Source organism: Octopus bimaculoides, chromosome 2, assembly GCF_046866305.1.
Source record: "Octopus bimaculoides isolate indiv1 chromosome 2, ASM4686630v1, whole genome shotgun sequence".
NCBI lineage: Eukaryota > Metazoa > Mollusca > Cephalopoda > Octopoda > Octopodidae > Octopus > Octopus bimaculoides.
In genome coordinates, this window is record NC_142929.1 from 139,153,976 (window position 1) to 139,176,248 (window position 22,273).

The 22,273-nt window shown below is 37.5% G+C and overlaps 1 protein-coding gene across 1 annotated transcript in view; it reads right to left on the reverse strand.

Moving 5' to 3' along the window:
- Nucleotides 1-22,273, reverse strand: part of LOC106869416 (zinc finger CCCH domain-containing protein 15) — a 28,988-nt gene that overhangs the window by 5,647 nt on the left and 1,068 nt on the right. The window contains exons 2-9 of the mRNA XM_014915150.3: nucleotides 14,462-14,563; nucleotides 11,385-11,487; nucleotides 10,262-10,402; nucleotides 7,764-7,855; nucleotides 6,067-6,172; nucleotides 5,157-5,233; nucleotides 4,300-4,368; nucleotides 1,688-1,765 (exon numbers count right to left, since the gene is read on the reverse strand). Coding sequence (XP_014770636.1) covers nucleotides 1,688-1,765; nucleotides 4,300-4,368; nucleotides 5,157-5,233; nucleotides 6,067-6,172; nucleotides 7,764-7,855; nucleotides 10,262-10,402; nucleotides 11,385-11,487; nucleotides 14,462-14,563 — 768 coding nt within the window. The remainder of the gene's footprint in view (nucleotides 1-1,687; nucleotides 1,766-4,299; nucleotides 4,369-5,156; nucleotides 5,234-6,066; nucleotides 6,173-7,763; nucleotides 7,856-10,261; nucleotides 10,403-11,384; nucleotides 11,488-14,461; nucleotides 14,564-22,273) is intronic.

Sequence of the window (22,273 nt, forward strand, 5' to 3'; positions counted from 1 at the left end):
TCAGTTGTCAAGCGATGTTAAGGGGACAAACACACACACACACATATACGACAGGCTTCTTTCAGTTTCCGCCTACCAAATACACTCACAAGGCTTTGGTCAGCCCGAGGCTATAGTAGAAGACACTTGCCCAAGGTGTCATGCAGTGGGACTGAACCTGGAACCATGTGGTTGCTAAGCAAGCTACTTACCACACAGCCACTCCTGTGATAGAGAATTAGGGATTTATGCAGGTATAAAAATGTTTGTCTGTATGTACATATACACATCAAGGTATACAAAATGTAGAAAAAGTATCATATGTACTGGAATTTATTCAGCCAAAAGTTTCCCTTTGTTTCTTAACCCTTTAGCATTCAAATTGGCCAAAATATTCTGTTTTATGTTCAAACTGGCCAAACTAGCCTCTGACACCAACCCTACAACATCATTCTAAAAATTAAATGTTACTTCATCAAAATCTCAAAGCTAAAACATAATGCCTGATTAATTCAAAACCTTTTCACAGAATAATATGGATGCTGAATCGTCAAACAAAAGTTTAAACGCAAATAAGCCTCAAAAGCATGTAACGAAGCTGATTGTGTTAAAGATACCCACGGACGAGATGGTGGTATTAGACTGAGAAGCAAATTAAGAAGCAAATTAAGTCCAGCCTATGCCAAGTAAGCTATGGTGGTATTTGAACATAGAATGCAAAGAACTGGAGTAAATACCACAAGGCAGTCCATCCAATGCTGAAATGATTCTGCCAAGACATTGCTCTTCATTGAAACCGATAACCAACCTTGGAAAATGAAAGGCAAAGTTGACCCGTGAAATCTGAACACAAGGAACATGAATAAATGCTGCAAGGCATTTGGTCTGAGGCTCCACTCCCAATCCACTGCTCTGGACAGGTATTTTAATGACCAGTCCCAGAAAATGAAAGGCAAAGTTGACTTCGATGAGATTTGGAATCAAAACATTACAAACTAAAATACAAGACATTTTGTTTGATGTTCTAATGATTCCTGCAGAGAGAGAGAGAGAGAGAGAGAGAATTATGTGCAAGGTCTGATCAAAGAGTTTCAGGACTGACGCTGTGGAGTGAAGCTGCTTGACACAGATTGACTTTGAATTCTGTCGTGCACGCACATTAAGTTATATTCTTGCTCACGCCAATTGTTTATAGCAGTGCTTGGAAGAAAAGTGTGGAGGGTGTAGTGGTCTCCCCACACACAAAAAAAAAAGGTTCCCTCAGTAACCATGGCAGAGAAAATGTGCATGCATGCACATGTGAGAGAGAGAAAAAGTTCACGGGTGGAAACGGACATGGTTTGAAAGTTACTAAAGCCAAGAATTTTTCCAAAAATCAAATACCATTTGAAAGGAACAAGATTTTAAAAGGAAATCCAGGAGAATGCAACAAGGCAGCTGCTTACTAAAAAAAAAAAAAAAAAAAAGTTTCAGGAATGCTGCCATCAATGGAAACAATGCTGGATAAAGTGTGCAGTTTCAAAAAGGAACTACTTTGAAAGAGATTAAATGCCCAACTGATATGATGTAGTTCTTTTAGCACTCATCCCCAACTGATTCACGTAAGAATTATCCAAGAATCATTAGTTGATTTTAAGAAGACCACAGAGTAAAGTTAATATCACCCTCTTTCCAAAAATATTCTGAAGAATATTCTCAAGAAACTTACTCCAACTGTACGTCCAGCTTTAAATTCCGCTTTCTTCTTTTCTGTTTCCTGGTTAAAAGCAGCAATTTTCTGTTTTTTCTGTTGGATAAAATAAATAAAGAGAAATTAATTAAATTGAAAAAAGACCAATAAAATAAAACAAATTTTTTTACTCAATTGTAATTAATTAGGCAGAGGTATATGGCTGTGTAGCTATGAAGCTTGCCTCCCAATCACATATCGTTTCAGGTTCAATCCCAACGAACAGCACCTTGGGCAAGTGTCTTCTACTTAACATATATTTATATACAACCAAGACTATCCATCATCAATGACTGGCAAAGACACTCACTAAAACGGTACAACCGTTTCTGAACAAGCTCAAGTCCAACTCAGAGCAATGTGCATATCCAGGAATAACACACTAGATGATGGGAGACATGAAACAAATCACAGAACATGTAAATATATTGAAAATAATGTTCATGCCTAAAAATATGGATGTATTGTGAGAAAAATGATAAACATAACTATGGTAGTTATTATGTTAAAAATTCTGCTTGTCTTAGACTGTTTGGCTGACAAACAAGTTCCCTTCTCACTTCACAGGTGACTGGTTAGTGGTGAAAGGGTTTCTAACTGGAAACCAAGATGCCTAAACAATATGCAAATTCAACGAAATAACAGTGCTGGTTTCTATACTTCTCAGGTGGGACATTAACCTTTTAATGCAGAAAAATTATTTAAAGAATTCTATGGCCTCTGTCTAAAACACATTTTTGTAAATGTGATTTTATAGTATGGACAATCTATAGACTCTTCATTCATCACAGTGTCTTACAAATTGTGACAATCCACCCCCTCCTCCTCATCATCATCATTCAACATCCATGTTATATTCTGGCATGGGTTAGATGGTTTGACAGAGTCTGATGGATCCAAGGACTGCACTAGTGTTTGCTTCGGCATAGTTTCTACAGCTGGATGCCCTTCTTAATGCCAACCACTTTACAGCATGTACTGGGAACTTTTTTTGTGTTGCCGACACTAATGAAGTCACCATATAATTCCTAAGACTACAAAACCTGAGGTTGGGGCAGGGCTTTATGCAAGGAGAAGAAGGGCTAAAGTATGAAAGAAGGGTGAGTTGGGCAAGCAGGTTCTTGTCATGGAGGAGCTACAAGGTTACATTTAGAAGAGAGGGTGAGAATGATCTGTTGTTGTCGTTTGTGTATGACACAGTTTTTACAGCTTGATGTCCTTCCAGTCACCGATCATTTTAAAACTGTGGTCCACAAGGACAAGACAGGGGGTCCCTGGACAGCAAATACTTTTTATGGGCAATTTGATTTTATATATGTTTTTTAATTGAAATCTTTTAATTGACAATAAACCTATTTGTTAAATACTGTTAAATAAATAAATGTAAAAATATATGTTATTTTAAGCAAATATTTATGTATAAATTTCATAAGCGTTTATAAGGGGGTCCCTAAGGTAAAGCCTGAAATATAAAGGGGTCCGCAAGTCAAAAAGTTTGAAAACCCCTGCTTTAAAGCATGAACTGAATGCATTTTATCACGCCATTAACACAAGAGAGTTTGTCTGCACCAGGACCAACTGGAGAATCTGTGTTACTTCAGAGTCACTGCACTCATAAATGGGCTGGGTATTTTTTGTGTTTGCAGAGCCAACTTCACCTCCATCTCACACAATTTGTCTGTTTTGTCGGTGGACACACCAAGATTTTGGGATTGCTTGCATATATTACAACAGTGAAGGAAATATAAAACTGTAAACAGTTACATAATACACTTTGTATGCATCAAGTGATATTGAGCTGTTTTCTACAGAAAGGACAAGGAGTAAACTCCTTCGGAATTATTTAATGAATAAAATTAAATATAATCACTAGAATTTGAGGAGGGTTGCTGCTATAAGAGCAGGCAACAGTCAAGTTGGTAGGAAAATAAATACATAATCCTTCCTAATTTTGGCACAAGGCCAACCGTCTTGAGAAGCGGGTGAAGTTGATTTCATCAACCCCAGTGCTCAATTAGCACTTATTTAATCAACCCCAAAAGAACGAAAGGCAAAGTTGACTGTAGTGGAATTTGAACCCAGAACTTAAAGAGTCAGAAGAAATGTTGAATAATGTTTCAAGTAGAGTATTATTTCATCACATGGAACAACTACATACTATTCGCATGTTATGCATTAGGTCAGATGCTTCTCATGGGGACAGAAAGGGCTGTGAGAGTGAGAAAGGGGACAGACAAAGGGACAGCTGCAAAAAGATGAAGAAGGTGGACAAATTGTTGAGTTTGACAAAATTAAGAAAGATTTAATCTGCTAAAACTTGCCCAACACTAGAGCAAAGGAAGAAAAAAAATTCTATGGATGCAGACTATATTTTACCATTTTCTTAAAAATAAAAGTTGGTAGAGAAGAAGCAAAAAAATTTCCTTGATATATTTTTTGAAGGAGATAGGTATTTGTGAGTTTGGAAACCACTGCATTAAGTTATAGCTGGGTATGTTAACTTGTGGAAAATGGAGAGGGGAGAGAAGCAGGGGAAAGGAGAGTTAGGTAGAGAAAGGTCTGGTATCTGGTTAAAGAAAGTTGCAGGTTACCTTTCGCTCCTTCCATTCCAAGAAAGTCTGCAAAGTGATTTTTGTTCCTGTATGAACAAGAGCTGCTCTCTGTAGAATAAAGAAGAACAAATAGTGATATCAGCTCAAACTGAAAAGAAGAAGCTTAAACAAGTCTGTAACAGAGTTAATAAAATACAGTCCAGGTCATCATTATCATCGTTTAACGTCCGCTTTCCAACGCTCTCAATGATCACGCTCGAATGGTGCTTTTCCTGTGCCACCAGCACAGGAGCCAATCCGTGGCCCTGGCAACAATCACACAGATGTGCTTTTAACATTCCACTGGCATGAGTGCCAATCAGGCAGTACTGTCATCAACCACATCAGTGATTTTGATTTGTTTTCACTAACCTCAACAGGTCTTTGCAAGAAAATTTATTGTCCAATGAATGAGGGGTACTCATAAGTGGGCTGGTTACACCCCACGTTCGGATGTGCTTTTAACATTCCACTGAATATTTATATATCATCATCATCATATATATAAAATCATATGTACAAAAACTATAGGCAAAGCTAAAATACAGGTATATGGCGTAGTGGTTAAGAACGCAGGATACTAACCCTAAGATTTGAAGTTCAATTCCAAGCAGTGACCTGAACAATAATAACATCAAAAAATACCTTAGGAATGAGAACCAAGGTTCAAAATTTCCCCAAGACACCTGAAGGCTGGAGGGTATATCAGCCGAAACGTTTTAACAACAAACAAGATGAGGATAAATATCCGTCAAATGTAAATAATGTACATAATTCCTCATCTCTTAAATATAGAACTGTAAAGCTAAAATAGATGATATATTTAGTATACATAGTAAATAAAAGTTTCTACTCACTTCTTTCTCAATTAATTCTTCAAGAGAAATTTCATCTTTCTTTTCTAACAATTTTTGGTCTTTTTTCAATACAAATCCTTCAGAAATTATATAAAAAATAGAATTTATCATATAGTATGAAAGAATTGTGAAATTTAGATAAAGAAATGAATTGCAGAAAATTTACAGGAAAACTTGTATATAATGTAAGATAACGACAACAAATGATATAATTCCTAATATTGGTAGAAGGGCACTAGAAAGATGGAAGATAAAGTGCCAGCCTTGGCAGATTTTCAATTCATAACTGTAGAGAAAACAAATCTACAAGGTATTTTGTCTGCTCTTCAATGTTCTTTAATAATACATGGATCCCACTCTCTGCTATGTTCATGGAAAAATATGAATCAATGCTTCAATATGATGTAATGACCTTTGCACAGGTAAATGCTATTGATGATGATGATATTGTAGTCTCAATAGTGATATTTTTTTTTTACATGATTAATAATTGATTTCACCATCTGCTTCATCATCATTAATTGATAGGCCAATGAGAATGCTTCTATGCAACTGTTTAGCCTGCAAGAAATAGTAACCAAATCTTCCTTTAATATTCTGTTGTGTCTGGAGAGAGTCATTCTCTTTCAGTGCCTTATAATTAAACACATTCACCAGTAAAATTTCCACTCATTTACTTATTTATTTTTCTAAAAATTTTCATTGTATCTTGCAACCTTCTCAAACAAAACTTCCTTTAATAACACCATTTAAAAGAAAAAAGAAAAAAGGCACAGGACACATTGGACAAATGTTTGTTCAAACAGAGATGAACAACAGTAGCTAAATGACACCAGTTTAAAAGCATATCACACCTCCCACACTAATTTATAAACATACATGTCAAATATAATAGGACTTCTATACATACCTGCTGGTAAACAATGCCGATATATACATTTATCGTTGCCATTTGGACAATCCCAAAACCAACCATACTTGCTGTTCTCAACAGCATCTAAAAAGTATTTGCAAATCTGAAAAACAATTATATACAAACATATATAAACGTATGTGCATATTGATGTAACAATGTTGAAGAAGTTTATTGTAAAATAAAAACATTGAATATAAGTCATAATATATAGCATTTAAGGGTCAGGTGTCACATTTTGTAAATGATTCAGAAACAGGTTTGTTGTTTCTCCACATATCTTTAATCATCATTATCGTTTAACGTCCGCTTTCCATGCTAGCATGGGTTGGACGATTTGACTGAGGACTGGCAAGCCAGATGGCTGCACCAGGCTCCAATCTGATCTGCCAGAGTTTCTACAGCTGGATGTCCTTCCTAACGCCAACCACTTGAGAAGCGGGTGAAGTTGATTACATCAACACCAGTGCTCAATTAGTACTTATTTAACCAACCCCAAAAGAACGAAAGACAAAGTTGACTGTAGTGGAATTTGAACCCAGAAGGTAAAAGAGAGTGTAGTGGGCCAGTCACACGGTACTGGCAATGGCCACACTCAAAATGGTGTTTTTTACGTGCCACCTGCACAGGAGCCAGTCCAGCGGCACTGGCAATGACCTCGTTCAAATGATTTTCTGCAAAGTGGGGACCCATCCTGGTAGTCTTGGGCTCGGTCTCAGTGTTCACACCTTGGGTAAGTGTTTCCTACAATAGCCCTGGGCAACCAAAGCCTTGTGGGCAATTTGGTAGACAGAAACTGAAAGAAACCCACCAGGTGTAATATATGTGCATGGGTGTGTGAATGTGTGCCCTTGACTAGACATTAGGTAATGCTTATAATTGAGCACCACTGCCATACCAGTGAGGGTCTGCAAATAGGAAGGACATTCAAAGCCATGTGTGGAAACCCATTGTGTAGAAGTGTGTACACACACACACACACAACAATGTGGTTGGCATTAGGAAGGGTATCTAGCCATAAAACCTATACAAAAGCAGACACTGGATCATGATGCATTTCTTGGACCCACTGGTTCCTTGTCAAACCGTCCGACTCATGCCAGCATGGAACATAGATGTTAATGATGTTCATCATCATCATTTAACATCTGCTTTCCATGCTAGCATGGATTGGACGATTTGACTGGGGACTGGCAAACCAGATGGCTACACCAGACTCCAATCTGATCTGGCAGAGTTTCTACAGCTGGATGCCCTTCCTAACGCCAACCACTCCGAGAGTGTAATGGGTGCTTTTTACGTGCCACCAGCACGAGGAACAGTCCGGCGATACTGGCAATGGCCATGCTCAAATGGTGCCTTTTTTATGTGCCACCTGCACAGAAGTCAGTCCAATGTTTTGTTCACATGCCACCGGCACAAGTGCCAGGAAGGCGAAGCTGGAAACGAGACCGCTGCTCAGGCAGTGATCCCGCTCGGATGGTGTTGTTAACGCTCCACTGGCACGGGTGCCAGTCATCGAATTTGGTTCAGTTTCGATGACTGATATATATATATATCTCAACACACACACTGACAATCAGTGTTGATTTGTTTACATCCCTATAATTTAGCGGTTTCGTAACAGAGACCCTTCGAAGTGGTACCCCAGCAGGGCCACATCCCAATGACTGAAACAAGTAAAAGATACTTACAATAGAAGTTTTTGGCTTAGCCTTGTTACTTTCTCCATGTTTCTGATCAACAACTTCTTCCAGCTTCTGCTGGTCCCAATCATTCATAGTCTCTGTAATATATCACAAACAAATAGACATCAGACATAACATTTCTGGATCCGACAATTACTTCTAACCATCTCCACATTAATTTTAATAACTGTTAAGTGTGTATGACTTGCCAAACCCATATCAGATTGATGTATTGTATTTATGACTTCATATAATAAATGTACAGGTGCAGGAGTGGCTGTGTGTTAAGAAGTTTGCTTACCAACCACATGGTTCTGGGTTCAGTCCCACAGCATGACACCTTGGGCAAGTGTCTTCTACCATGGCCTTGAGCCAACCAAAGTCTTGTGAGTAGATTTAGTAGACGGAAACTGAAAGAAGCCCATTATGCATATATATATTTATGTGTGTATGTGTTTGTACCCTCAACATCACTTGACAACCGATGCTGGTGTGTTTACGTCCCCGTAACTTAGCGGTCCTGCAAAAGAGACCGATAGAATAAGTACTAGACTTCCAAAGAATAAGTCCTGGGGTCGATTTGCTCGACTAAAGGCACTGCTCCAGCATGACCGCAGTCAAATAACTGAAACAAACAAAAGAATAGGAACTTTGTAACCCGTACTAAAGTGGAGAAATAGCTACTATTGATCGCATGTGATGTGGATGTGTTTATGCAATGCTCAACGCATTTACATGGAAACCTGAATATATTTATTATATGTTTATATATTTGCAGAGGAACACTCTGCAAAGTGGTTGGTGTTAGGAAGGGCATCCAGCTGTAGAAACCTTACTAAAACAGACAATGGAACTTGGTGCAAGCCCTGGTCTTGCTAGCACCTGTCAAGCTATTCAACCCATGCCAGTATGTAAAACAGATGTTAAACGATGATGGTGATGTAGCTTATATATGGACAATCATCATCATTGTCTAACGTCCGCGTATATTTCTACTCTGTATTTAGCTAATTAAACAAGCTGTTAGTAAAAGATAATAAAAGTTATAGCAGCTAATTGCCTTTCATGTGCATGATGTTAAAGAGACAGACAAACAGAGGGAAGGAGGAGACACTGTCAATAACGTTACTTATCAGCGTTTAACATTCTTTATTTTTAAATGTATCCAAGACTTGACCTGCATCTAATGCAGCCATATTACAAACAGGAAGCAGAAAGACTGAGAACTATAGACTAGATGAGCATAAGGCTATTATGTAAAATAATTTTCCCTAATGATATTTATTTCTTTATTGCCCACAAGGGGCTAAACATAGAGGGGAGAAACAAGGACAGACAATGGAATTAAGTCAAATTACATCAACCCCAGTGTGCAACTGGTACTTATTTAATCGACCCCGAAAGAATGAAAGGCAAAATTGACCTCGGTGGAATTTGAACTCAGAACGTAATGGCAGACGAAATACTACTAAGCATTTCGCCCAGTGTGCTAACGATTCTGCCAGCTCGCCACCATTCCTAGTAATAAATACTGAAAACAAGTTAAATCACCACAGACTATTAGTACAAACTTACAAAATATTGTTTATGGTACATCAGCAGTTGTGTGATAATTACCTCATTATGCATCCTTTCTCAGCATACATAACCCACACCAAATATTTTATAATTGTTACCTTTAAGAAACATTTTTTATTATCTCAACGAAAAATTCACCTAGAAAGATGAAAGTATGTTTAATTTTTATCTGCCTGTCAACTATTTGTCAAGAATGGATAACAACAAAACCAGTCTGGCAGCTTGGTTGTGGTAGCATAAAATACAATAACCAAAATACAAGTTTTACATTCTCTTGACCCAAACATATACAATTAATATAGTTGAGATAAGAGAAAAGAAAGTTGAAATATGGTTCTCCCATAACATCATCATCGTTTAACGTCCACTTTCCATGCTAGCATGGGTTGGACGATTTGACTGAGGACTGGTGAACCAGATGGCTGTACCAGGCTCCAATCTGATCTGGCAGAGTTTCTACAGCTGGATGCCCTTCCTAACGCCAACCACTCCGAGAGTGTAGTGGGTGCTTTTACATGCCACCGGCACGAGGGCCAGTCTGGCGGTACTAGCAACGGCCACACTCAAATGGTGTTTTTTACGTGCCACCTGCACAGGAGTTAGTCCAATGTTTCGTTCACATGCCACCGGCACAAGTTCTAGTTTATTTGATAAATTTATGGTTTCATACTTTATTCCAGTATGCTACCACAATATCGTATTTGCATGCACAGAATCATACATTTTCCCCTTCATCAAAACCATTTAAAGATATCTTTTAATTAGCTTTTCTCCGAAAACTTACCAGTAAAATATGAGTGCATCTTGTGCAAGAGTGCAACTTATATGCCAGATAAAATAATGGTGATTATATTAATAGATCTCAAAACAAGAACAATTATAGACATTTTTTTTGTATCAGGTAAATAAGAAAAGTTGGTTCTTACCTCCTTCGCGAGTATCTTCATAGATATTCTTTTTGGCTCCTTTCCGCTCGATGGCTAAATCATGGGAAAATTTACATTTATCTCCTTTTGTACAAAGGCCTTGTTTGAAAAATACACACAATACAGACTTAGGATCAGCACCTGGAAAGAATTAGGAAAAACAATTGTACCAAACAACAGCAATCGAGGTTAAGTAAGAATCTCATCAGCAACCAATCAAAAGAATATCATTAACAGGAACAAGCATGTGTAAGTGTGTATGCTTGTGTTTCCTGGCCATGAAGAAAATATTAGCTCACATGGGAACAGGTGAGGGTTAGCAATAGGAAGAGCATCCAGCTGTAGATAATCAGCCTCAACAAACTGACCCATGCAAACATGGAAAAGTGAGTAGACATTAAAATGATGATAATGACAGCATACACACACACAATGGACTTATTTCAGTTTCTGCCCATCAAATCCACTCACAAATCTTTGTTTGGCCTGGAGCTATAGTAGAAGACACTTGTCCAAGGTACCACGCAGTGGGGCTGAATCCAAAACCATGTGCTCAGAAAGCAAGCTTCTTAACCACACATGTTCATCATCATCATCATCGTTTAACGTCCACTTTCCATGCTAGCATGGTTCGGATGATTTGACTGAGGACTGGTGGACCAGATGGCTACACCAGGCTCCAATCTGATCTGGCAGAGTTTCTACAGCTGGATGCCCTTCCTAATGCCAACCACTCTGAGAGTGTAGTGGGTGCTTTTACGTGCCACTGGCACGAAGGCCAGTCAGGCGGTACTGACAACGGCCACGGTCAAAATGGTGTATTTTACGTGCCACCTGCACAGGAGCCAGTCCCGCAGCACTGGCAACGACCTCACTCAAATGTCTTTTCACGTGCCAGGAAGGCGACGCTGGTAACGATCATGCTCAAATGGTGCTATTTACGTGCCACTAGCACAGAAGCTAGACAGTTGCTTCCGTTCTACCTGAGAATTATGTTATAGGTGCACATGTCTGTGGAATGCTCAGTCATTTACACATTCATTCTGGAGTAGATAATTCAACTGAATCCTCCACATAGGCTCACCACCACAGAACTTATAACCTTCAAAAGGATGTTACTGACCTTTGAGTGCAGGTTGGATAGGCTTGAATAGAAGATTAAGCTCGTCTAGCTGAGATCTTTTGTCAGTTTTCTTTTTCTGTTTCTCTGCTTCCAATTCGGACAACTGCAACAAAAATAGCAACATTTTTAGTGATATTTACTGAGGTGAGAAAATGTAAAATATAAACAGAAAAAAATTTTTTTTTTTTAAATAACTAAATGTTATTCATATTGTTTAACCCAGGGCCAGTCCAGACCAAGCAGACTTATGATTTGATCAAAAGTATTCCAGTTGTAACCAGGCCATTGTTCTTTTTTAATATGCAGAGAACTTAGGAATACATGCAAGAGCATATTTCATTTTTCAAAAAGGGAGTGTATGTATGTGGGGGAGATTTAAAGCAGACTTGGTTGCTATTTCTAGCAAACTGAGCGACCCAGTAAAAGCTACTTCCAACCCTAGATAGATAACTTCCTGCTTTCCCTTGTTGTAGGATGACTAGAAGTAACATTTGATAAAGAAGACACCCAAGAATAGTAATTTCTGGTGATACATAAAATGTAAAAAAAAAAAAAAACATTGCTGCATTTGATGGCACAATGGCTGCACAGGCATATCAGATGCACCCTAATTTCAGCAGTAGATATCCAGGATAAAAAGTTTTTACTGCATTAAAGTATGTAATATAAACCTAACTTTGTACAAAGGACACCAGATGATATTTTTGAGACATTTTCCTGTCAAGAAAGTGTGTCTTGGTCTTGTATTCTATCAAATATGGTTTGTTTTAGTATGAATCCTTATAGAGTGGCACTAATTTCCTGGTAGACTGAATCAATAAATAAACTTAAATTCCTGCCTGAAATCCAGAAATCTCACTAATAACACTTGTCCGAGTTTAGTCACCATGTTCTTCTTGTTAACTATTTTCTAGTAAACGATGAAAATAATATCACTCTTTAAATTCACCTTGGAGGATTTTGGAGAAAGTGTTTGGTCAACTGCATAAATCCAAGCATCTGATTCAATACTGGAGAAGGGCAGATATAGCAATAACAAAAACATTGATAGCAGTACCCTTATCATTCCTACCTTTCATATTCACATTTCATCCTACACACTTTTTCATGTACTGCTTTTTATAAGAGCTGCTCATCCATAACACAGCAATGTCACATATTCCAATGTCATGTCAGCTACTGCCCACATGTCTCTAAAATTGATTAAAACTGAAATTCTTAGCATGACCATTAAATGAAGAAAATCGCTTCACGGCCATGTGGCTTCAGGTTAGTCCCTACTGTGTGGTGCTGGAGGTGGGTATCTTCTACTATAATCTCCAGCTAGAAATGTTTTGTGAATGGAATTAACAGATGGAAACTGTAGGAAACCTATCGTGTGTGTGTGTGCAGTATCCCCTTGTCTACAGTTAGCTGAATGATTGTTACTAGTGAGTTTAGAGCTTTGTGTAGACCACAGGTCCTCAACCGGCGTGCCACAAAATATACATACATATGTGGTGTCATGGTTGATCATTTAGAGTCAAAAATACATTTTGATACTATTTTAACAATAAATATTATTGTCATCTTATATTTTGTATTGTTACTTGTTACATTTTTGCATTGTCATCTATTTTACATCTATTATATCAACATTGGTGAAATAAAGAAAATTTTTTGTTATCAATTCCAGGGACGCAGTTTTTTTACACAGATGTTATTCAGGGACAAAACTTCTTATATTAATGTTGAATCAAAAAACAACTGTCATATTAGGTTTCCTAATAGGGGTTCCGTGGATTTCTGAAAGGTTTGGCAAGGGTGCCCCGAGAGAGAAAAGGTTGAGATACAGTGGTGTAGATTATCATCATCTAGTTTACTTCCAAGAAAGTGGGGTGGTTACTAATGTACTTAGAAGTATTATTGGTGACAATACAGAAAGCAAATATAAAAAAAATATATGACAGACACAAGATGCAGTTTATGCCATTAGTTCCCAGTTTTCAGAGTTGGCATTGTAAATGTAGGCACATTGAAAGGTAGGTCTAGTGAGATTGTAGAGATGCTTGAACGGAGGCACGTTGACGTATGTTGCATACAAGAGGTATAAACTCTTCTGGGAAGGTAATAGTGACGGAATAGGGGGTGTGGGCATACTTCTTGCAGAGAAATGGGTGGTTAAGGTCATAGAGGTAGTGAGCATCAAATGTGGTGTGCAAGAGAGACAACTGCGCTGGTATGGTCATGTGTTATGTATGGATGAGGACAGCAGTGTGAGGAAGTGCCACTCTCTAATTGTGAAAGAGGTAGACCCAGGAAGACATGGCATGAGGTGGTGAAGCATGACCATTGAACATTGGACCTCACAGAGGCAATGACAAGAGACTGAGACCTTTGGAGATATGCTGTGATTTAGAAGACCTGGCAACTAAAGTGAGATCGCAGCCATGCATGTCCGGCGCGATATGATATGCTTGAGAAGACCTGTTGACTCAAGTAAAAACAAGTATCGTAGCTGTGCCCCCTCACTGGCTCCTGTGCTGGTGGCACGTAAAAAGCACCATCCGAACGTGGTCGATGCCAGGTCTGCCTGACTGGCTCCCGTACCAGTGGCAGGGAAAAAGCACCAACCGAACGTGGCCGATGCCAGTACCCACTGGCTGGCCTCTGTGCCAGTGGCATGTAAAAAGCATCCACTACCTTCTCGGAATGGTTGGTGTTAGGAAGGGCATCCAGCTGTAGAAACATTGCCAGTTGAGATCGGAGCCCGGTGCAGCTGCTTGCTCTCCAGACCTTAGTCAACCATCCAACCCATGGCAGCATGGAAAACGGATGTTAAACAATAACGATGAGATTCCCTATAAACTTTTCGCTAGTTTGGCTATTTTCAGCTTCTGCAGTGGGTGTTCATAGTGCAACTGGATGCAGATTCACTACAGTTCTTCAGGGGAACACTGTACTACATTAGGTTAACAGGGATCAAATAAATAAATATAAAACACACTCACACGTATGCATGTTTCACACTAACAACCCTCACACACACATTCTCTCTCACACAACAATTTTAGCAGAGTTCACAAAATCTTTCTTACTTTCTTGGCACTTTGGTTTCCACATTTTACTTGATGAGTGACGGCTTTGATAAATTTCTGCTGTTTAGCTCCTTTTTTATTCTTCAAACCAAATGTTTTATCCTGGAAAACACAAAAAAGAAAAGGCAAAATAAAAAAACATGAAACTCCCACTGAAAATAGAAAAAGATTCAGGAGATTGGAAACCTTGCCTCACATGACACTCATTGCAAAGAAGGACGGGGTGGTTAAGAAGTTTACTTCATAACCATATCATTTTAGGATAGTTCTTGTTGTGAGGTACTTTGGGTAGATGCTGTCTACTATTGGTCTTGGGATGGACAATGCCTTGTGAGTGTAATTGGTAGAACTGTAGGTAGCACGTTTTATATATATATATATATATATACCTACACATACATACATAAATGTGCACACACAAACACACACAGGAAGGGCATCCAGCCACAGAAACCATGCCAAAACAGACATTGGAACCTGGTGTAGTCCTCAGCCTTACCAGCTCCTGTCAAACCATCCAACTCATGCTAGCATGGAAAACAGACATAAATGATGGTATATGCATGCACACATACACACACGCATGCACAGGTATGGGTGCGAGATAAGAAGTTTGCTCCCCAACCACATGGTTCTGGGTTCAGTCCTTGGGTACCTTGTAGCCTCTGAGTGACCAAAGCCTTGAGTGAATTTGGTAGGCAGAAACTGAAAGTCTGCCATGTATTATATATATATATATATATATATATATACATATATTATCTTTATCTTATGATATTTACTTTGTTTTATATTATACTCATTTATTGTGCTTTTAATTGTTAATTTCCTATATGTGATAGTGGATTTTCATTGATGAGTTCTTGAAACTTGGTTATTTTCCCTAAAACTATATATTATATATATATATATATATATATATATATATATATATATATATATGTGTGTGTGTATGTGTAGTGTGCTTATATCCCTGTAACTTAGTGGCTCAGCAAAAGAGACCAATAAAATAAGTAGTTGGGTCAATTTGTTTGACTGAAATTCTTCAAGGCAGTGCCCCAGCATGGCTGCATTCTAATGACTGAAACAACACACACACTCAAATACATACATACATACATACAGACACACTTTTCCATTGTCTTCACAAAATGCAAGTCATATAAACAATGTCACTGTTACATTGTGTCATTGCTTAATTCTACAGCAAAAATATGTCTGGTCAATGCACAGTAGTTTTTTTTTTTTTTTAAAAGGAAAATATTGTATCATCCCATAAATAGTGCAGTTTTTTTACACTTATTTTTCAAAATTAAGATTAAATTCTTTTTTAATCTAAAATATACTCTCCTTCATTTTCTACGATGCTCTTCCATTTATCTGGTAGACTTGCAAGGCCCCTCTGCCAAAATTCACTTGTCCATGACAAAAAATACTCTTCCAGTACTATTCTGACCTTGTCTACAGAGTTCATATTTTTTTCTGTCCAAATGATTTTGAAGCCTGCAGGATAAATGATAACCAGAAGGGGCTATATTCAGAGAATATGGTGGGTGAGGCATCGTTTCCCATTCAAACTGCTCCAGCCTCTGGAATATATACTCCTTGCTGTATGTGGCCGAGCATTATCTTGATGGAAGAACACCTTTCATCTTGAAACCAAAGATGGTCGTTTTTCTTCTAGTGCTGGTGACAATGAATGATCAAATCCAAGCTTCTCTGCAAGTTCCTCAACAGTTACGACAGGATTCAGTTCCACCAGAGTTTGCAGGATATCCTTGTTGAGCTCTACAGATCTTCCAGGAAGAGGCTGATCTTCTAGGCTGTAGCTTCCGGCTTGGAATTTCTGAAACCACAGTTGACACTGGCTTAGACTAATTGTCCAATCCCCATATACTGCATTAATATTCCTCACACTTTCCATAGCATTGTTACCTTCATTAAACTCAAAGCAAAATATGCTCTTTTGTCACTGTCATTACAGCTCTGAAAAAATAACTTAAAATTGAACTGCACTCTTCAAAATTTGCACGAAGAATAAGTACAAGGTAAAATTACTACCCGCTTTTATAGCAAGCTGATGAAGGTAGTTTATCCCCTACGACTTTTAGTTCATGCATTTGAAAAAAACCACATTATTTATGGGATGACCCAATAGCAGACCTTTCTTACAGACAAGAGAAGGTTGGTGATAGGAAGCGCATCCGACCATAGAAAAATGCCTGAACAAGTCTCATTTAACAGATGTTAGACTGGAAAAAGTGGACATTAAACCATGATGATAATTAGTAAAATAGCGGATAGCAGAATCAGGAAAGAGTGAAAGATAGACAAAAATGCTTTATGGTATTAAAAATTTTGTTCCTTTACTGAGGATGAAACTACATTCCATCTTCATTGATGTGGAAGATAAAATAAGCACCAGTAATATACTCGGTAAAGTTGAATTCTGGAATCTGCAAAATATTTAAGAAATCAAGCTTTTTGATAGCAATCCACTCTTGCCTTTATGACACAAAAACGCCGTTTTGAAATTATCTAAATGGAAACCTTCCATCAAAATTTCACATTAAATTATGTTCCAAACACCAGCTTAATGATGATAGTTATTTTACTAAATCCTTCAATATTTTCAGAGTTAATTAAAACAAATGCAGTGTATTTCAATAGAAATGTGGAAACAAAAGGGTTAATAAACAGTAAGTATTTACCAGTCTGCCATGGTCTAGAATGCTGGTTTTGAAACTAACAGACACCAGATTCTCCCCACTATATGAGTGAAATACTCCTCTGCACCCATCTATGTAAACAGAAGAGAAAACAATTTTTTAGTCTATATCAGTGGTTCTCAAATGGATTTTGTCTATGGACTCCCTTTGATTTGCTATTTTCCTCTACTGGACCCTCAGGGTCATTCGATGACTAAAAACTCCTATATTCTTATAATTAAATACCGTGAGGAATTGTATTGAAAAAAAAAAATGTTTAAATATTCTGTGTCTTGTAGAAATATATATATATCAACCTTACAGGGTCATATAGACCCTTGTAGGGTCTATATTCTACTTTCTTTGACACAATGTCGGACAAGCTTAAAGCATTAATTCTATCAAAGATGGCAATTCGCTTGTTTCCCAGTCTTATTTGAAACACTAGTAATAGATCACAGGATTTCATCATAGAAGGGAAGGTAGAGATTCTATAGTAATTACGAGTTTTTAAACAATTAACTCTTTTGATAACTTTCCCCTCCTGGAATTCCCTTTGATTATATGCTTGAAATCATCATTTTATGTCTGCTTTCCAGGCAGAGTTGAAGAAACAGGGATCCCTCAGAAGAGAAGCACAAAAGATAACCCAGAATCAAGAGAGTAGAGAAAAGTCATCAAGGGCCTATGCCCCACAGGAAGGGGAGGGCTTAAGCAACTAAGTAAAAAGTTCCCTGCATGGATTGGACATATTGTTGGTCATATTTAGTTTCATTAGGAGTCGTTGCTCTCACAGACTGCTGCTCATAGTAGAACAGCATTGTGAGTTTCGAATCAGATAAGATGGCACAAAGTGATCTGGAACTAAGAGAAAAAGTTCATCTGAGCTCTTCCTTTGGCAATAATGATAGACAGTGTTAAGAGTGGCGATGACACGACGATCTGACAAAGGTTGCAATGGAGGAACCAGTTAAATTAGGACTTGTTTCTGAACCTGATCAAGGATATCCAAGGGACAAGATGGTGCACTTGTCAACATATGACAACAGTATTCCATTCAAGAACAAATTGTGGATAAGATAGAAAATGGCCTCAGATGTGAGGTAGTCCTTTGACCTATACAATGACCCAACCCTATGAGAAGCAAATCTAGCAATTTATTGTATGTAAAAGCTCCAAGAAATATCAGGTGAAAAAGTAAGATCAAGCAGTTTTAAATAAGACCTTTCCTCAAGTGGTGCGACTCAAATGGTCTCATCACGTGATACTTCAGACCTATTACTCATGTAAATGGGAAGATGGGGACCCCACTTCCTACCAAAATACAAGAGTTTGGTTTTGCTAGGGTTGGAAGTTTTCAGCCACTAGAAATATCAGACTTAACATTCAATAGGTTCAATGCCTTTGTTATTTTAGCAAATAGTACACACAATGCATGGGTGAGAAAAACAATTAGTTTACAATAGGCTTTATATAGGATCAACCTACATCTATTTCTAGAAAATATCAAGAAATGATTATTCAGAGACCTATATCAGTAACAACAGATTATGAAAAGACAATTATGAAAGATTACAATTAAGTTTTCTTCACCACAAAGCAATGAAGGATGCTTTTTTTTTTTCACTTCCCCAATACATATGTGCTCCATTCAAATCTATGGTTTAAAACAAAAGAAATGGTTGTAGAATTTGCTTAAAAATTTTGTGTTCTATCTGCATGAACACGTGTCCATCTATATAGTCATAGACACATTTGAAAATCTATGAATCCTGAAGCAGATGCTGTTGTTATTTAGAGGATACAGAGATAGTTCAACCTGATCAGAGTACAGTCACAGACACAATGTCCACAAGAAATACAGTACATATATGAGGCAGTTTTGTAAGACTTATCTAGAAACCAACAATTTCATTGAAGGCTGGCTTAGTGTCTTTGAAGAGCAGCTAACAGCCTATCAACCAAACAAAGCACTCAAATCACTACCACACTGCTTGTTGGCTCAAGACAGAAGTTATGTTTTATGTTTGTCCTGTCATAAATTCCATGGAATGACAGAAGACCAATGACACATGGGAAGAGGTACGTTTAACCATTTAACATTCAGATTACTCAGACAAATTTAATAGTTATTTATTCACATTGCTTTGAATTAACCCTGCATTATCTTGTAGCTTTCAGATTTAAATCATGTGATTTGCTTGATGGGATACGTTGCTGCTAAGCCATAGGTCGGCTCCGATAGAGGAATTATGATCAAATGTCTTCCAATCAGGACCATCCCATCTTTTATTCAAATAGCATAACTTGGACCATATTATCCAATGAACTCATTTTAAGAAATAGATTAAAAGGTTGGCAGTGTAATTTGAGGGAAATTTGACTGCTATTTTTAACAAGTTGAGTGACCATGTATATCCGCCCCCTCACCTGCCTTACGAATACAAATAGGTAACGAGTGTCAAGACCAGTGGTTCTCAAGCTTTTCAATATCCGCACAAGATCCAAAACTTGGATTTTTTTTAAGGGTCTGCATTAAAAAAAAAACACAAATCAATTAAAGAAACATTTATTATATTTATAGAAGACCATCAAGGGCCACGACTGAGAACCGCTGGTCAAGATGATACTAATGACAGAAAAGAAATCCATATAGCAGACAAGAATTACATGCAAAATGCACACCACGATTTGGGGGTATAAATTACCTTTAAAGGTGAGGAAAAAAAAAAAAAACCCTTGCAGCCTAATATGATTTTATTATATGCACCCGTTTCTGGCCCTTTACATTCTGAGTTCAAATGCTGCTGATGTTGACTTTGCCTTTCACTCTTTCGAGGTCGATGAAATAAGTAACAGTTGAGCACTGGGGGTCGTTGATATTGACTTCCCCTCCCCTCAAAATTGCTGGCCTTGCACCAAAATTTGAAACCATTATGTGCACCTTTAATTCTAATTTTGACATTAGTGTAAAAAAAACAACAAAAAACAAAACGAAAAGTGCACATTATGTACGGGGGTTTATGGTAGATTTAAGGAAGGGTGAGGGAGAAACAAATTCTTTCATTTTAATATCCGGGAAAGGTTTCCATCTGAAGAAGATACTTTTAAAAGCCAGTCTGTTGTAAACACGTATCTTGCGCAGAGTTATAACCGTACAGAATAACACTTTGATCTTAGCCCAATCACCTCACCATCCGAAGCTACAGAAATATATGTTATTAATATTATCGATGATTTTAGGGGTGTCTTTCAGTTAACAAAGATAAAAAGTCCATAATACATAGGTGTAATTATTTATTAAAGTACTGATTTAAAAGTAATTTTTAAAAGGAAAAGGAAAACGCCGATTACAAAATCCGGATCAACACATCTCTATGGTCAGTTGTATTATTATTGCTGTTGTTCCGGCCGAGGTCACCTTAACTTTTAATTCTTTTGAAGCACTGGGGTTGATGTAATTGACTAACCTCCCTTCCCTCAAAATTGGTCGCCTTCTGCCTAAATTAGAAATGGTTATGAAAATTTTAAATGTTATTAGCACTGACGTACCACCGAACACTGGTTCTTTGGATTGGCTTCTTTTTTTTACGTTCCTGACTATAACATCTGTTAAGTCCTTTTCCCTAGAAAACTGTAGTTAAGGTTCGTAATTTCGAAACAGATTTAAATGCTAGACCACACGGTAAAGACAGGTGTCAACTGACGTAGCCTACCATCTGAGGCTAGTTCGAGCATTAACAGATCGGTTCAACCAGGGAGTGATTACGTGATCATTTAACCTGCTAGAAACAATAGTCACTATTAAAAAATGAAAACACATATTAGACAATACTGTCTGAGATAAACAGTCCGTGAAAATGAGATTGTCATGGCTTTGATGTTTGATTTATAAACCAGTTCGAAAATAGATGACCTGGGGGTTAAACAAAATACTGGGAGATTATCGAAAATCCCTAAAGCACTTTGCACGTCTAGCTTAGACGAAACCCACTTTTAAATTTGTTTGTTCTTTTTCACGCTGCTCCAATATTTAACATTTTATGTGTGTATATAGTCTTCCAAGGAAATCCTCCCTAAGGACCACAGTCACGTACATACACAAATTCATTTAGGCTGTCGAGAGTTCCTTTCGTAATGGTTTTTTTTTTTCGCCTCCCGCTGTCGAGGTGACTGACTTGTGTGTGACCATCTAACTTTTTTTTTTTTTTTTTTTTTACAGGCAGTTTTCATTTAGTATCACATTAACGTATTCTTCCCCCCTTTGTGGTATGAAAGAGATTTGGTTGTCATTTCTAGCCGATCGAGCAACCATGTAGAGGTTCCCACGTTGGCTCGAGCTATTTCCGTCCAATAAATTTGTAAACTAATTGTGACACTGAAAATGTTTCCAACGAATTAATTGAAGATCAAATTACAATGAACAAAGCAGACAGGGAATGGTTTAAATAACCTGAAGAACATTTGAGAAAATCGGAGGACTCGCAGACTTGCAAAACGTGTCCATATCTGAAGAAGAATAGCTTGCAACAATCATCTTTTCTTCATTACTCGATCAATTAATAGGTTTCATATAAAAACACCTGTTTATAATTATAGTGTTATAGATTACACCATAACACTTTCTGTGTTGCAATAACGATTTCTTTATAGTAATATTATCTCTATAACAATGAACGATAAAAAAAATGGGACAAATTTTGAAAGGGCGAGTCGTATTTGAATGAATAGATAACTAACATTTGACTATTTTATTGAACCCCGCGAAAGATTGAAAGATAAATTTGACTCGGACAGCAATTTGGATTCACAACGTAATAATAGTGCTTAAATAATATTTTAATAACAATTTCCATTTGTTGTTCTTTTTGCTTAAATAATTGCTTTTGTTCGGGCGAGGCGCCAGATTTTTTTAGGGGTAAGGAAGGCATTAAGGTTTTATTTTCTGTCAACTGTGTAGGGCTAACGAAAATAAAAGGTATTAAGAAAATTTTCTAAAGTTACTACGAGGACCACACATACACCACAATAGAATTAAAGTCTCAAATCAGATCAACAAGCCTAATAAGGACATGCAATAAATTTTTTTTAAATGCCCAAACGA